This window comes from Carettochelys insculpta, chromosome 6 (assembly GCF_033958435.1).
Source record: "Carettochelys insculpta isolate YL-2023 chromosome 6, ASM3395843v1, whole genome shotgun sequence".
Lineage (NCBI taxonomy): Eukaryota > Metazoa > Chordata > Testudines > Carettochelyidae > Carettochelys > Carettochelys insculpta.
Window position 1 is genome coordinate 116157142 of NC_134142.1, and position 16915 is coordinate 116174056.

The following is a 16915-nucleotide window of genomic DNA, read 5'->3' on the forward strand; positions in this document are numbered from 1 at the left end:
TAGGATAGAAAACAGGCAGGAACATGTCCGGGCTAGTATGGAACCCAGAAACTACTTTCCTCAGGAAAGCTGGGTGAGGGCGGAGTTGGACCTTGTCCTTATGGAAAACTGTGTACAGGGGCTCCGACATGAGGCCCTGGACCTCAGACCCCTTTCTGTTAAAGGTGATAGCCACCAGGAAAGCCAGTTACCAGGGGAGAACAAGTGGCCAGAGGTTTGAAGTGGGGACCCATAAGGTGTCACTGAAGGACCAACTGGCACTGGATCACCTCTGGGTGAGTCCAGAAGGATAGGGATCAGTGCACATGATTCAGGGGCATCAGGAACTTGGGTCCTAGCAGCATCTGGTACCTTTTGCGCCAACAATGCTGCTGTCAATGGTGTTGATGCCGACAACTTGAGCATTTTGGAGGTGTGCACCAGAAAGTGGAAGCAGTGCCAAGCTGAAGGTTTCAGACGAGTCAAGCTCCTTTTTGGCACCAAGCCTAGAGCCAACGACTATGTGCTAGGCACCAGGATGGGGGTGTGCTGACTCCACGAGGAGCTGCCAGAGCTGAAAGCCATGCTCCTTACAGGTCTGGAGCTTGAATTCCCTGCAGACATGGCACTTACCTGTTTGATGAGCTTCATCCAAACAATGAAAGCAGGAGTCATGAGGGTCACTCGCTAGCACTTCAAGCAGTCACAGCATTGCTTAATGCCATGAGACTTTTTCATTCCCTTAGCCCAGACAGGGGAAAATGGCATGAGGAGAAAAAAATACTTCCCTACCGGACAACTATACCTAACACTACCTGAACTAAAATAATGGAAATGCTACATACAACTGTTTACAACTTATTTACACAAGCGAGCTAGGGGAAAGTGGCATACTAACAGGCACTTCAGCCGCAATAGGAAAAGCCTCACTGGCAGTAAAAAATGAACTGAAGGGATGCTGTGTTGTATATAGGTTTCACATAGGCAACACTCTAGGGGGCTCCCCAGCTGACCTGACTAGCAGTTGCTTAAGAAAAAATTTCTGATAGCCATACATGCACACACACACATCTAACTCAAGTAGATATGAGCAAACACTTGAAGAGTAATGATAATAAAAATGTTTAGCACAGAAACTCCCCAAGATGGCAACTATAAGTGAAAATGACCTTTGCAAATGATACATTTTAAAACACTTAGCCTACTAGGAGACATAGGTTTCACAGACTGAGCATTCTGGAGCAAAGTTACTAAACCATAGACAAACATACGCTGCCCATAGTTTCTAAAATGTCAGTCTCTTTTGCTTCCAGCACACCTCATTTACTGTTGTCCTTGGTTAGTGGAGACTCAAAACTTAACAGGGTCTTTCACATGCGTTCATCTCCCAGACGTGGGGGGAAGAAAGTGGGGAAGAAGGTGCTTTGATTGGAGGAAACAATCACTCCCTCTGGCCAAAGTTGTTTCTTGTACCATTGTTCACTCCACCACTTTGTTATCAATGGCCCTGCACCAACATCTTCTGCTGTCACCTCTCTGACCTCTGCAAGTTGGCCTCTTGAGGTTCCAGCTCACAATGAGGTAACCTCATTGCTAGTGCACTGTGCCAGAGCAGGTGTAAGCATTTCAGCTCTAAAGTGATGATCACTTAAAAATAAAAAAGGACTGTCTATGGAGCCTAATCAGTGCTGTCTGCAGAACACTACAGAAGGGCATGTGAAATAGTATTTGTGGTTCTTATGCAGGCCATCAAGCAAAACAACTGTCCTGCTCCTTGCTCTCCACTGGGATCTGGGACTTCAGTGGCGGAAGGCACTCACAGTCAGGACAGGTTAAATACAATTCTGCTGCCCTTTACTCATACAATAAGGATAACATTTTGTTGCTTTGGCATTCAAGTGACTTGTAACGCAACACCAGTCATCACTTGGGCAACACAACGATGTAACTAGCTGACAACTGGGAGGGAGGTGGTTTTGGGGAAATTTGGCAGATGGGGTCTTAAGTTGGTTTTCTGGATGCTGCACACTTACAGATGAGCCTCCAGGAGCTGAACTTGTTCAGCATCTGTATTGCTTTGCAAAGGGGCAGTAATCCCAAGTCTGCGCATGAGCTCTAGTAGACAAGAGTTTCTGGCCCAGAAGGACAGGGTGGTGGGAAGCTGCAAGGGAAAATAAGCCAGGCTCAGTGGCTAGATCAGAATATTGGTGGACAAGCCCAAGTGGATTTCTGTGACCCAACCCATTAGAGATGCTGCCACTGACAATGCTGTTTTGTGTATGAAAGTATGCATTGATGCAAGAAGGGATGGCTGATTTCTCTTTCCTGCTTCTCTCTGAGCCTGCTCACTTAGGATGTTTGGCTAACATGGCGCCTATGGTATTAGACAGCCCTGTCATCTCAGATGTAATCTACCACTGTGTAGTTGGTACTGATAGTGTCAGATAGGTGGGGATCATACCCTTTTAGCTTATTTCTGGTGAGTAGAGGTTGTACAAGTTTTTGTCGTTATTTTGGAGGAGTACTGTTTCCTCAGAGAGCATGGTGGGGAATGTTGCTCAGGTGATGCTGAAGACTGGTGCCCAAGTGGTGTCCATGATCCTGGATTGGATATTGGGTGCAGACACTTCTCCATCAGTGAAATTTTAGTTTGAGGTCCCTCGCTTTTCTGGTGTGAATCTTAAGTTCATGGCAATAGAAGAACTTTTGTAGGACATGTGTCTTGCCAAAACATATTGCAAATGTCTGTCAAAGTTCAGGATTGAATCTAGGCATATAAGGTATGATTAAAAACCTGGAGATCCACACATGCCTATTGGAATAAAAGGTATAATAAGCATTGATACTTAAACTACTAAGAATTTTTTCTACAGAAGAAAAATATAAATGGGGAAGAGATGGGTAGCTAAACTACTAATTAACTGGATTCTAAAACTAAATCTAATCCTTAAGGTAAAGGCAAATTCAGATGAACTGTCTTAAACGCAGTGTAGTACAGAAGGAACTGGGAGGTTTGGTTACACAGTGCCATTGTAACTGCCAGAAGTGGCGTGAAACAAGGATAGTGCACATGCAACCCAATGAGCCACTGACACTGAAAATCTCCAATCACAGATGCAGTGATGCAGATTCACCTAAAGAGAAGTACCCACAGGAACACTCTTTGAAGAAGAAACACTTTTTCTGAAGCAGGCTGACTATCGTCACACATTTGTAAAAGTGTGAGATGCCAAAGAAAGGCAAAGGGCAGTTTACTATTAAGTGTTGCTTTATTTCATTAATGAAACTGCAATTTTAATTACTGTCAAGGTGTCTAGAATACAGGGCACATGCATGTATTATTTGCTACCTTTTAGAAATTGAAATATGCAAAAGCTTGCTTGTAACTTTAGGCTTGATGCATAGCCGTGAATGAGAAGTGCTATGTAAACTGTATAAATCTAGCCGGAGTCTCAGAAGGCAGTGTGACAAGTTCTTTATGAATGACCCTACAGAATTCACTGCCCCTTTTGTCTGACAGGGCCTGGATTTGTTCATCTAACTGACATGCAGGAACATTCGTATCTCCTCACTGGTATTTCACTGGAGAGTTGAAAGTCAGTTTAGGTGTGTCTTACAATCCAGGAGTATCGTTAAGACACGTCTGTTAATACAGAACTTGGAAAAAATTATGAACTGACGTTTTGCATGGTTAATTTTAAAATATTTAACCTTATCTTTAAAATTCTGAGAGGGGCCCAAGGCTTTGTACAGGTATAAGAAAAACTAAAGAAAAATAAATTTTAAAATTCATTACATTCTATAACATTAATACAGACTAATTATGAGCTGAATGTAGCACTATGTATGTTTGCTCAAAGTAAATGCTCAGACACATTTTCTAATGCATAAAATAAGTGACCCCAAGATTCTGCAGACTCTGGGTAATTCTTTTCAGAGAAGAATGTATGTTTATACAAAACACAATGTCTATTTCAAACACATATATCTACCTCTGTCAAAACTCAGAACTACATTCACATGTTCCCAGTATATTTTCTCTATATTACTGGAGAAAGACACCTAAATAGAAATGCTTTTTCTTCATGTATTCAGAAGAACAGACATTTGTATCTTTAACTGCTATTTTGTCTCTATGCTCTTCCCAAACGTAAAGACTTTCACCCTTCCCACTTCCAATAACATAATTATACCTTAGTGAATTTCTTTTATAAATACTAAAACATTGCATTGCCTGTAACCAGTTTCCTTGTTAGTATGGAATACAGGGGGATGTGTTTCCAGCTACAGTAATTACCTTAATTTTGTAGGAACATAAGATTACTGCGTAATAGTCTATTACTAATGCAATTACTTTAAAAAAAGGGCTCTCAAAGAGATAGTGTCAGGGTTACTCCTACATCAGTGCATCAGATTATAGTAATTTAATACTGAGTCATATTTGTCTCTGAAGTGGATAATACTGAATGGCAAATATCCACATTATAATTATGATCCATGAAAGCATTATTTTGTGGTACGCTCAAAGGACTGCAGTTTGGTTTTGCAAGTTCCCTACACATCTCTTCCTGGCCCGAACATCCTAACGGTATTATTATTATTTGTATTACAATAGTAAATGTTGGGGCCCTGTTGTGCTCGGTGCCTACATATATATGGCTTGATCTGCACTACAGGCTTATGTCAGTATAGCTATGTTGCTTTATGGATGTGTAAAATTGACTTCCTTGAGCAATGCAATTATACTGACTTCACTCCCAATACAGACATCAATATGTGGATGGAAATGCTTTTGTCTCTCAGGCCAGGCCTACACTACAGATATATGTAAGTATAAATATATCACTCGGGGGTGTGAAAAATCCACATCCTGAGCAACATAATTATACCAACCTAACAGTCATGTACACAATGTATGTCAATGGGGAAGCTTCTCCCATTGACAGGCTGCAATTTCTTGGAAAGGTCAATTCACTATGCTCATAGGAAAAGCTCTGCTGCTAGCATAGGTAGCATCTTTATTATGCAGCTGTGCTGCTGGTGAGCTGTAAGTGTAGACAAGACCTAAGAGATGGTCTCAGTCCCAAAGAGTTTACAATTTAAGAGCCTGATCCAAAGCCTACTGAAGTGAATTAAGAGATTACCTTAACTTAATGGCCATTGGGACAGGGCCTAAATAACTACTCCAAACAATGGAAGAAAGAAAGTGCTTTTAGACCCATTGTATAGTTGGGAAGACAGAGGCAGACTATGAAAAACTCTCAAACACGTGTTTATCTTCATGACTTAATCATTCACAAAGTCAAGCACCTGCTTAAATGGCTTCCTGAATCAGGGCCAGAAAGATTAGTAAGATTGCATAAGAATGGGATGATTCAGTTCCAGTACTCTTAGTCATAAGACCGCCCTTCTGTAATGCAGAACTATTCTGTAGTGCAGATATAGCCTGCATTCTACTTAGTACCATTCTTAATACCTCAAGTTATTTGGAAGAACATAATTTATCTTTCTGAAAAATGACAGCAAATAGACTTGCTGTGTATTAAGGAAATGAAACTGAAACTCCTTCAGGGCATTGCACTCTATGAGGGAGACAGAGAGAAGAAATTAAATAAATACAATCCAAATTTTAGAAATAAATTATGGAGTAGGATCATCAATAAATTAAATATAGTGAAATTATTATGCCATTAACATTTAAACAGTAAATTATAGTGCCCTTTTAATATGTGATTTAAAGTTCAAAGCAGAGGGAGGGAAAGGCATGTCACCTATGCTATTTTTGTGAGAAGTTGAGTCAACACAATGTCATTAGAATGCATTGTGTTTGGATATTTATGTGTTTTTTGTGAAAAATGAGGTTTCGGCATTCATTTGAAACACGATATTCAACATCGAATACCAAAATGAATTGAAAAGTATGCTTAACTTTCCGAATACGAAAAGTTTGCAGACAGGAAGACAGCCATTATAGTAACAGCAATTACCAGACCAGACCAAAGGTTCAACTAGTCTGACACCTTTTTTCTGGAAGCTGCCAAAACCAAGTTTCAGAAGAAAGTGTAAAATCCCCATCTTGTCAGAACTTAATAATAAATTACCAACAGTGGTGCAATACTATACAATGGAGGGAATGCCTTCATGTCCTCAGCTGATGGTCAGCTTAGGGATTTTAACTACTGGAGTTTTCATTTTACTAATATAAAACCTGAATATATTTTAAATATTTGCATGATTTGATAACACTAGTTTTTCTTCTGATTAGCTAATTAAAATGGTTTATGTCTAAATAAAACAGGTGAAACTCTATTCGCAGATTCACCAGTGCAAAGTTGTTGGAGTTAGAGGAGTTACATTGTTATATGTGACAGGGGAATTAGTGCTCAGATAGTATCTGTATAAGGATTGATAAAGGATCAATTGAACTCTGCTGTACAATACTGAACTGAAATACCCTATTAAATGCCGTGTAAATCTATAGGCTGCAAAAAAAAGTCATCACGAGAAAGGCTTATTGAAGTATTTTTGCTTGAGGATTTGTCTACATGGCATAGCAAGGCCCTCTAGAGGGGTGTGAATTTTAAGAGCACCAACATGTACTAACCGGCCTCTGTAGAACCTTGTAGCTCACACTAAATATTCCCTTTTGCGGGTAACTGTAGTGCTGTTGAAACAATAACTATGTTAACATACATTAGAGAACATTTTGTGTACATCAGCACTAGTTAGTGTGAAGCGTGTGGTGAGCTTCAGAATTCACAACCCTGTAGCATTCATTACAAAGCTGTATAGGAAAATCCTGCAATAAATTAAGCTATCAAGACCTTCTTTTCAATCACTGATTCTAGAAATTGCTCACAATACAGAATGCTGCAGCATGTAAACTACTTCTAAGCAGTATTAGCTTTCAATTGCCATAAATAAGTTCAGAAGCATACATTGCATTTATTTGCTTTTTTATACAAACAGTTCACAACAAAGTTATATTAAATAAAATTACATTTGAAATACCTGGAAAGAAAATTTAGGCTTACATCCAGCAAAGCACTTAACTTGCTTAATTTTATTCACATGAATAATCCTTGTTGAATGTGATGCTTTTATCCAGGTGCTTAAACTGAAGCACATATTTAAAAGATTTCCTGGACCAGGGATACAGTGGAAGAATACAGTGAAAAATAAAAACAAATGAAATAAAAACACCGGTCTGATGTATCAAACTCCTGTATGGAGCACTGAAGGAGTGTTTTTAGAACATTAGTATTTGTGATAATATATACAACTTGGAAATCAATTGATTAAATATTTATTGTGTGAATAAGGGTAGACCTAAGTGAGGATGCAAAAATGTGAACACTTTCAAAATATAGAGATCAGTTATCAGCCAGTAAACTGAATATTGGCAGGTAAAATATATATAGACCAAACCCAAAAATTCACAAAATTGCCACCAAAAATGGGTAGTGAATTTTTAACCATTTATTTATTGTAACTGAAAGAGCAGGTGTGGAGACAAGGGCTAGCGAAAACTTTGGGGCCCTGATTCTCAGCTGTGCCTCCATCCAATTTCTATTTCTGCAGGTGTTCTGGGGCACCAGTAGTGAACTGTACATATTAGTAGCAATCATTCACATCTAACTTTGTGGGAGCAAAACTGCAACTGCAAAAATGAAGGCCACATCTAAAAATTTGGGGTTGAAAATTTTATTTTCTCTCAGACCAGAAAAATGGAGAAAATGCTAAAAGATGTATATTGCAAGTTATACTATTATTACAAGTTCTAAGGTAGCTCTCTGCTTTTCTGATTTTACTTATAGTACTAAAAGTCTGAACTCTTTTAGGACTTAATCCAAAAAGTACTGACTTCAATATCTTCTTTAGGTAAACTTCTCTCAGAGGCACATAAATTACTGCATTTCAGTGGCACCTCTCTTTGGGTAAAGACTTTGGAATTTGGTTCAGTGTAACAATGTCATTTTATGGAAAACCATTTAAGACAAGTAACATATTCTAGGTGACTGAAACATTTTGGTTCTGATTCTGATCTTACTTAAACCACTGTCTTGCACAATCAGCTGAGTTTAAGTAAATGAAATTAAGCCAATGTGAAATCAAAATCAGACCACTGAGTAAAATATTACTCAGAATACAGTGATGAACAATAAAGTTAACACTCTACTATTAGAATGCATTCATTTTACATTACTCAACTTTCAGGCCTTTGGATTTAAATTCTGAATGTAGAATCTGGGATAAACATCTCCCAAACTCTTCCAAGATCATTTGTTCTGCGAGACAAACAGAGTAAGCTTCTTTTTCTGCTTCTTCAGCTTGTGCCAGGAGACAAGCACATGCTGCTTCAACCACTTCCCAGGATATACATGAAGTGGGCTGCCTGCCAGAGGGGGAAAAGCACATAAAATAGTTGAATAGTAAGTAATACTCAATATGGCTGTGTCTACACTTGCATTCCTCCTTTGAAAGAGGCATGCAAATGAGGGAAATAAAAATTCAAATGAGGTGCAGATTTACATATCTGGTGCCTCGTCTGCATATTCTCCTTTCAAAAGAGCTTATTTCAAAAACAAAAACAATATAAATGTGGCTCTTTCTATAGAAATTCTACTTCCTAAGGTATCCCTAGTGTATTTCTAAAGGGTTTGTCTTAAATTATCTTTTTAATCTTATACATCCAAAATTAAGTGTGAACCCACACATAGCTATTACAAAAACCATTAGTCACTATTTTTAGATAACTCAGTGATGAACACTTCAGAAAGATCTGAAATGCAGTGGCTGGAAGGATAGATGGGCTTGACTTTTTAATTCCAAATATTCACCTCTCTCTCTTAGATTTTGATAACATTTCAAATGTAGATGTTGAATTAGGGTCGTTTTCTTCATTATTTCTAATCTCTGTGTAGTTTGGCATGTTCATTAGTGTTTTTCGATCTGGGCTTTCTTCATAATTTTTGCAACCAATGCATTTGCAAATAGAGGAACACATAATTTTAGCCTGGCAAAAACAAAACACTTTAATTTACACAAACACCAAAATGATAAATTACTAATCATAAATAAGAATTAGGAATGTAAACTCCCATTTAATAAGTTAACTGGTTAAATACTAGGTCTAATCAATCATTAAATGGGTATGTGGACAGGCTGGGGACAGGGGCTGCTAGGGATGGGCTCAAGTGCCTCTGCCATGGTGTGCAGGGGACTGGAGCTGCTTCAGCCTGGCTGGCGTGTCCCTGCCCATTGTACCACTGTGGGTGAGGGTTACTTCAGCACAGCCAGAGCAGTGCCTGTCTGCAGTGGCCTGGCCTGGGAGCACTGTAGGTAGGGGTGCTCTAACCTGGCCAGAGCAGCACCCATCTGCAGTGGCTCTAGATGTGCTGTGGGCAGGGGTGCTCCAGCCAGGCTGCACCTTCGGCTCCCAGTGCTCCATGGGCAGGATCTCTCCAGCCCGGTCAGAGCAGACCCTGTCTGCGGCAGGAGGGTAACTCCAGCCTGGCTGGGCTGAAGTGGCCTAACCAGCAGATCCCCTCTACTCCCTGGTTGGGCCACCGCAGACAGGGGCTGCCCTGGCCATGCTGGAGCTTCCCCCACATGCGGCAGCCTCACGGGGCAGGGGGCTGCTCCAGCCTCTACTAGTTTATTGTAACAGGTGAGCCTCATACATTTAGAATGAGGCTTACTGGTAAACTGGTTAACCATTAACATCGCTAATAAGAGTATTCAGTAGAGCTATGCTACCAGATACTCACCCTGGTTGTATCTATCCTGGAGACTCTCAGAGGGAGACTAAAGAAAAGTCAATATAGCAAGGGGCTATTATCAGCATTTCCAAGTATTCTCTATGGGGCCACAGAAAGAAATGATGTTTATGCTTTTGACCCTACACATGGCCCACCCACTCCTTTCCTCCAGTCAGCCATTTCCTTCAGCTCCCCAAGCATGGACTCCAGACGTATGGAGGACTTGATGGATTGGAGCAATGGCACAGAAGCAACTGAGCCATCTTTCCACATGAAAAGGAAAAATCTGCATGTTAGTCTTGATCCAAAGTTCACTGAAGACTCTGGGAAACCTTCCACTGACTTCAAATTCTTTTTGATTATGTGTGGGCTGGGGGCCCTTAAGGTGCCACACAATAACAGAACTGGTAGAGCATAGTTATGCTTTTCCCATCCCAACACAGCCTCTTCCCATTCTCTACACTGGAGCAAGGAGCACAGTTTGTATAGGGGCTGGATGAGAGTTCTGCCCCCATGGGGAAATTCTTAGCTGGTGAACATCAGACAGATCAGGAAAAAGAATCTGTCCCCCTAACTTCATTGAGATTTAAAATGAACAATATGAGGGGAAAAAAGAAAAACATTTATTTTTAGTGTTTAACATTATTTATGCTGAAACAGCTGGGTCAGAACATATCAAATTCCATTAAGAACATGACTAATTCCAAGAAATTTCACTTGACTAACCTCAAAGCACTCACAATAATTCTTAAGACACCCTGAGCGCTTGCAATTACATCCTTTGTTGTGGCGAGGTTTAATATCTCCCAGTTTCCCTTTCCCAATCTTTGGTAGGAAAGCTTCTGGGTTTCTATCAAGACAAGCCTAAAGAATAAAAAGCCTTAGCATGTGACAGTCACAGAAATTTTCTTTATGTAAAATACAAAATCAACTGTGTTTATAAAAGAAGTACTTACTTGTATTTCTCAGAGGTATGTCAATAGATTTATACATATCAGTCCGATATCTCTGTCATAAGGTAAGTGGGAATTCCTGTTGTATAACTCAAAATTCCAAGCTGACAGGGCTCTGCCAGGAGTCCTACACACTCTCTCTCTTATGGAAAACTCTAATGACATCTAATCTCTCCAGCTCACCTAGGATTAGTCTGATACACATCACTTTATTCTTAAAACGAACTTTAACTCAACTACTAAACCCTAACACTCACTCACTGTGCAAACTAAAGCCACTGTCTCCAGAAATATAATATCCACATAAGAAACTTGCAGTCCACTGATATTTGTCTGAGAAGGTTTCATAGGATTTATGTATATTCCAGTAATAGCCTGAATCAAGTCCTTTTGTTGAAGAAAATGGGAGTCTTTCACTTGACTTCAATGGGTTTTTCAATCAGGCTTTAAGATTTTATGACAACAAAGACTTTAAATGTAACAAGTCCCTCACAAATCTGAGTAAAAGGAACAGGCAAGACAACTGGTCTGCCTTCAGCACAGTGATACAGAAAATGGAAAGAGCAACCAAATATACTCTCCCAAATATCCTCTTTGGGATGAAATTTGGAGTAGCAAAGAGGATTTCAGGCACCTACTTGGAGAGACCAAGTCTCTCCAGCTTTCCCTCTGAAGAACCATGCTGACACAGAAAGAAGTCCAAGGACTATAATGTAATGAAGTGCCATGGCTTTGTGTGATCAGATGTGACAAAACTCTCTGTCTGATGAGATCAGCTTCAGCTACTACCAACAGTATTCACAGTGCTTAGAACTATACTGGGGATTTCCAGATTACTACACATTAGGAGCACAAGCCAAATAATACAGTTATTGCAAAGCATGTACCATGGGAGAAGAGATTTCTTTTGTTACAAATTTTACAAAACTAGCTAGATAATATAATTGCCTAGTAATGGCTGAGACAGATAAACTTTATTGTGTCTTGCATAGCACTTAACTCTCTTGTTTTTTGCTCCTGTATTCCACTCAAAGGAAAATCAAAATCTACGTATATGGAGGTAAACTTCCTTCCAAGAAAGCAGCATTCAACACGCCTGCCATTAAAGAACCCTACATTACTACAAGAGTCATACAGAAAAGGTAACAAAAAGGCCCTGTGAGGTGTTCATTCCTCTCAGCTGCTTACAACTATCAGGCTGGGTAGCAACTTGAATATCAGTTTCTTCTGTTGTATTTTGAGACGTAACATGTTTTTTCTTAACAAGCAAAAACCTTTTCTTAAATTCTGATATGCTTCACTTCTCTACAATTTTTGGAGCACATACATCCCAGTTTAGCTGACATAGTACAGTTATGGTTCAAAAGGATGAAAAGTCCTACCAAGTTAATGAAAAGTCTTAACTTTTTTATTTAAAAACAACATATAGACTTTCCTCCATTTTATCAAGGTTTTAAATCTTATTATTTTAAACTACAGAGTTTTCTGCCATAACAAAATCAAACAAAACATTTGTGTATTTTTTCCTGTCTAAACTAGATCCATATTGTATTTGTTACCTTAATAGCTTTAAACCGCTCAGTTTCATGAAGTGGATTGTTGTAACAATTATTACAGTTGCAGTTGTTGCAAAAATCACCATTTGCAAAGCAATCGCAATATCTGTGATTAACAAAGCAAAATATAAAATAGAATAATAAAAAATATTCATTTTTACATTTCAAGAAAGAGAATTTCTGGTAATTAAACAAGAAACATATCTCACACAGACACTATATCTGATGCTTGTTCAATACATTTTTTAATTTACACCAAAAAATTGTTACTAACCTCCTTGTAACTGTTGTTCAAAATGTGAAGGTCATTCCGTTTGGGGCATCTGGCATTGACTGTTGTCATAAAACAGGATGCTGGGCTAGATTGTCCTTTGGTCTGACCCAGTATAATCATTCTTATATGTTGGGCATGTCCATTCTAATTTGTTGTGTGCATGCAGTATGCATGTATTCCACAGGTCAGCAGTATGCAGTATTCCACAGGTCAGCCTGAGTACCCCATAGAGTCATGTCTTTACGGCACTTGATATAGGGCCCTGCCATTCCCTCAGTTCCTTCTTGCTGTCCATTCCATCAGGATAGGCATTGAATGGACATGAGCAACATCTCTCAAACAGGAGGTCACTCACCTGTGCAGTAACTGATATTCTTTGAGAGGTGTCCCCCTGTGGGTGCTCCACTGTAGCTGTTGGTATGTCTTTTTATGATCACATGGAAATTTTTAGAGCAGTGTCCTCAAGGGTCGCATATGCACGGTGTCTGATTCACGCACTGCTGGTGCCTAAACATAGGTTGCATATGCAACCTATCTCCTCAGTTCCTTCTCTAAAATGAAAAAAAAAAAAAAAAAAAAAAGAAGAGAAGTCCTGGGGTACCTTATGGACTAACAGATTTTTGGAGCATAAACTTTTGTGGGCAAAGACCCACTTTGTCAGACATTCATCTGACGAAGTGGGTATTTGTCCTCAAAAGCTTATGTGCCAAAAGATCTGTTAATCTATAAATTGCTACAGAATTTCTCATTGTTTTTGAGGATACAGACTAACACAGCTACCCCTCTGATACTTCTCTACAATGGAGATCACATGAAAATCTCTGAAGTAGAGAGAAGAATGGTGAGTAGTGGAGTATCCACAGGGACAATCATCTCAAACATCAGTTACTGCACAGGTGAGTAATCTCCTTTTCAAGAGAGAGATATCTCTGTGGTGCTCCAGTGTAGGTGACTCAAAAGCAGTATGCATTGGAGAGGTAGGGACTTCATATCTCGTACGAAGGCTGTGGAAAGTACTGCTCTGGCCATTCTAACTTCCCCAAGTAAGAGTGCAATGTTCCATAGAGATTCTATCGATACTAATTCCATGGATTTCACTGGAACCAGCTTGGTTTAACAGGGAAATCCTTAGTCAGCTTAAACTCAAAAAGGATACATACAAGAAATGGAAACGTGGACAGTTGACTAAGGAGGAATATAAACATATGGTTGGAGAAGGCTGAGGAGCAATCAGGAAAGAGAAAGCACAATTGGAACTGCAGCTGGCAAGGGATGTGAAGGGTAACAAGAAGGGTTTCTCCAGGCATGTTAACAATAAGCAGGTTATCAGAGAAGGTGTGGGGCCGTTACTGGATGAGAGAGATAAACTAGTGACAGATACGGCAAGAAAAGCTGAAGTACTCAATGATTTTTTTGCCGCAGTCTTCATGGATAAATAGCGCTCCCATGCTGTGGTGCTAGACAATGCAGTATGGGAAGGTGGAGGGCAGCCATCTGTGGGGAAGGAATGAGTTATGAGCTATCTAGAAAAACTAGATGTACACAAATCCTTGGGTCTGGATTTAATGCACCCAAGGGTATTGAGGAAATTGGCAGATGTCATTGCCGAACCTTTGGACATTATCTTTTAAGACTTTTGGAGACTGGGAAAGATCCCGGATGACTGGAAAAAGGCAAACGTAGTGCCCATCTTTAAAAAAAGTAAAGAAGAACAATCCAGGGAACAAAAGACCAGTTAGCCTTACCTCAATCCCTGGGAAAATAATGGAGGGGATCCTCAAGGAATCCATTTTGGAGCACTTGGAAGAGGGGAAAGTGATCAAAAGTAGACAACATGGATTCACCAAGGGCAAGTCCTGCCTGACCAATCTGATTAGCTTCTATGATGAGGTAACAGGCTCCGTGGACATGGGAAAGTCAATGGATGTGATATACCTTGACTTCAGCAAAGCTTTTGATACAGTCTCTCACAACATTCTTGCCCATAAGTTAAACAAATATGGATTGGATCCTTGTATTATAAGATGGATAGACAGCTGGCTTGAAGGTCGGGCCCAGCAGGTAGTGGTCAATGGCTCAATATCTGGATGGCGGTCAGTTTCAAGCAAAGTGCCACAAGGCTCAATTCTGGGGCCAGTGTTGTTCAATATCTTTATTAATGACCTGGATGAGGGACTGGATTGCACCCTCAGCAAGTGTGTGGGTGACATAAAGCTAGAGGGAGAGGTAGATATGTTGGAGGGTAGAGATAAAATCTAGAGTGACCTGGATAAATTGGAGGATTGGGCCAAAAGAAATCTGATGTGGTTCAACAAGGAGAAGTGTAGAGTTCTGCACTTGGGGAGGAAGAATCCCAAGCATTGTTATAGGCTGGGGATGGACTGGCTAAGCAGTACAGCGGAAAGGGAAGTAGGGGTTATAGTGGATGAAAGGCTGGATATGAGTAAACAGTGTGCCCTTGTAGCCAAGAAGGCTAAAGGCATATTAGGGTGCATTAGGAGGAGCATTTCGAGCCGATCTAGTGAAGTGATTGTTACCCTCTATTCGGCACTGGTGAGGCCACATCTGGAATATTGTGTCCAGTTTTGGGCCCCCTAGTATAAAAAGGATGTGGATGTGCTGGAGCAGGTTCAGCAGAGGGCAACAAAAATGATTAGGGGGCTGGAGCACATGACCTATGAAGAGAGGTTGAGGGATTTGGGGTTGTTTAGTTTATAGAAGAGAATACTGAGGGCTGATTTAATAGCAGCCTTCAACTTCCTGAAGGGGAGCTCTAAAGAGGATGGTGAGAAACTGTTCCCAGTGATGTCAGATAGCAGAACAAGGAGCAATGGTCTGAAGCTAAAGAGGGAGAGGTGTAGGTTGGATATTAGGAAAAATTACTTCAACAGGAGGGTGGTGAAGCCCTGGAATGAGTTATCTAGACAGGTGGTGGATTCTCCATCCCTAGAGGTTTTTAAGTCCCGGCTTGACAAGAGATGGCTGGGATGACTTAGTTGGGGTTGATCCTGCTTGAAGAAGGAGGCTGGACTAGATGACCTCCTGAGGTCCCTTGGGGACAAGATGACACGGTCCAGTTCATGTTTCCCTTTTGCAGACTCCCTAGGCTTTATTGAGGGAAAATTCCCTCAATCAGTTCCCTCTCTGGTCTCTTCTTCTGGGGAACCAAGGACTGAGACCAATGCCTCATAGAAGACTGTGTGTGGGCTGAGTTGTGGCTGTGCTGAATCTCTTCAGAGCCCTTCCTTGGTGTCAGCTCTCACACTTACAGTGTCTGCACACTCTGCACACAAGGAGGTACTGGATGTGGGCTCTGCCAAGGTGAAGTCTGATTGAGACCAGAGTATAGCCTTCAGTAGGAGGATCTTGAGACTTTGCTCCTGGTCTTTTAAGGTCTGGGTTGAAACTCCTTACAGATCTTGCACCTCTCTGAGACATTTCAAGCAGGAAGTGTCCAGGTCTCTCCTGTGAATAAATTTGCCACAGTCCAGACAGAGTTTAAACCCTCAGGACCGAGACATGCCCAGATACTGGGGAGACATTGGGAAGAGAACAACCCCACCACAAAGGGAAACTTATGAACTATAACTAACTCACCCTGTAGCACCTTAAAGACTAACAATTTTATTATTAGGTAATGAGCTTTGAAGTGGGCCTTACCCTCAAAAGCTTCAAAGCTCATTATCTAATAAAATTGTTAGTATTTAATGTGTTACAGGATTTGTGAAACTGCAGACTACCATGGCTACCCCTCTGAGACTGCGACTACCTACTAAAACTACCACTAAGTACAACTATATACACCAAAGAGTGAACACTGCCAAAAATGTTTTCTGAGCCAAGAGCAACAGGGTGTTCCAGCTAGCCATCATTGGTGGCAGGAAGGAATTGAGGGGGTGGCAAGTAGGTTGGGCCCTATAGCGAGCACTGTGAAGGTGTGACTAAGAGGTTGTCCGGGCTGACCCAATGGATACTGCTAGTGGGAATATCTTCCAGCTACTGTGCACATGGCATGTGCACTCCAAATTGAAATCCACATGAGCAATCACCCAAAGAACATAATGGCATAATGAAATTATATCAGCATCTCTATCTCTCTCTAAATATATACATACATACATATACACACACACACACACAAAGACATGGAGGAGTGATCTTCAGGTACAGAGAAACTGATACAATTTCATAATTATTTTTAATTTAATTTTTAATTTTATAATATTTGGCCAAATACTATAAGCAATATTGTTCAGTTTCAAAATTTATTCTTCAAAACTTTGGACCATAAGTAGTCATGTACATCTCTGGACTGGAGCCACAAGTAGTATAAACAGGCATAGTTACAGTGACCAAACTGATTTTCATTAATTTACACCCATTAATGATCTG

General features: G+C 40.4%; 1 protein-coding gene across 1 annotated transcript in view; it reads right to left on the reverse strand.

Moving 5' to 3' along the window:
- Window positions 1–6923: 6923 nt before the first annotated feature.
- The window catches only part of TESMIN (testis expressed metallothionein like protein), a 63605-nt gene continuing 53613 nt past the window's right edge, over window positions 6924–16915 (reverse strand). The window contains exons 9-12 of the mRNA XM_074997935.1: window positions 12253–12355; window positions 10467–10604; window positions 8820–8995; window positions 6924–8374 (exon numbers count right to left, since the gene is read on the reverse strand). Of these exons, the coding sequence (XP_074854036.1) occupies window positions 8182–8374; window positions 8820–8995; window positions 10467–10604; window positions 12253–12355 (610 nt within the window). The 3' untranslated portion in view covers window positions 6924–8181. The remainder of the gene's footprint in view (window positions 8375–8819; window positions 8996–10466; window positions 10605–12252; window positions 12356–16915) is intronic.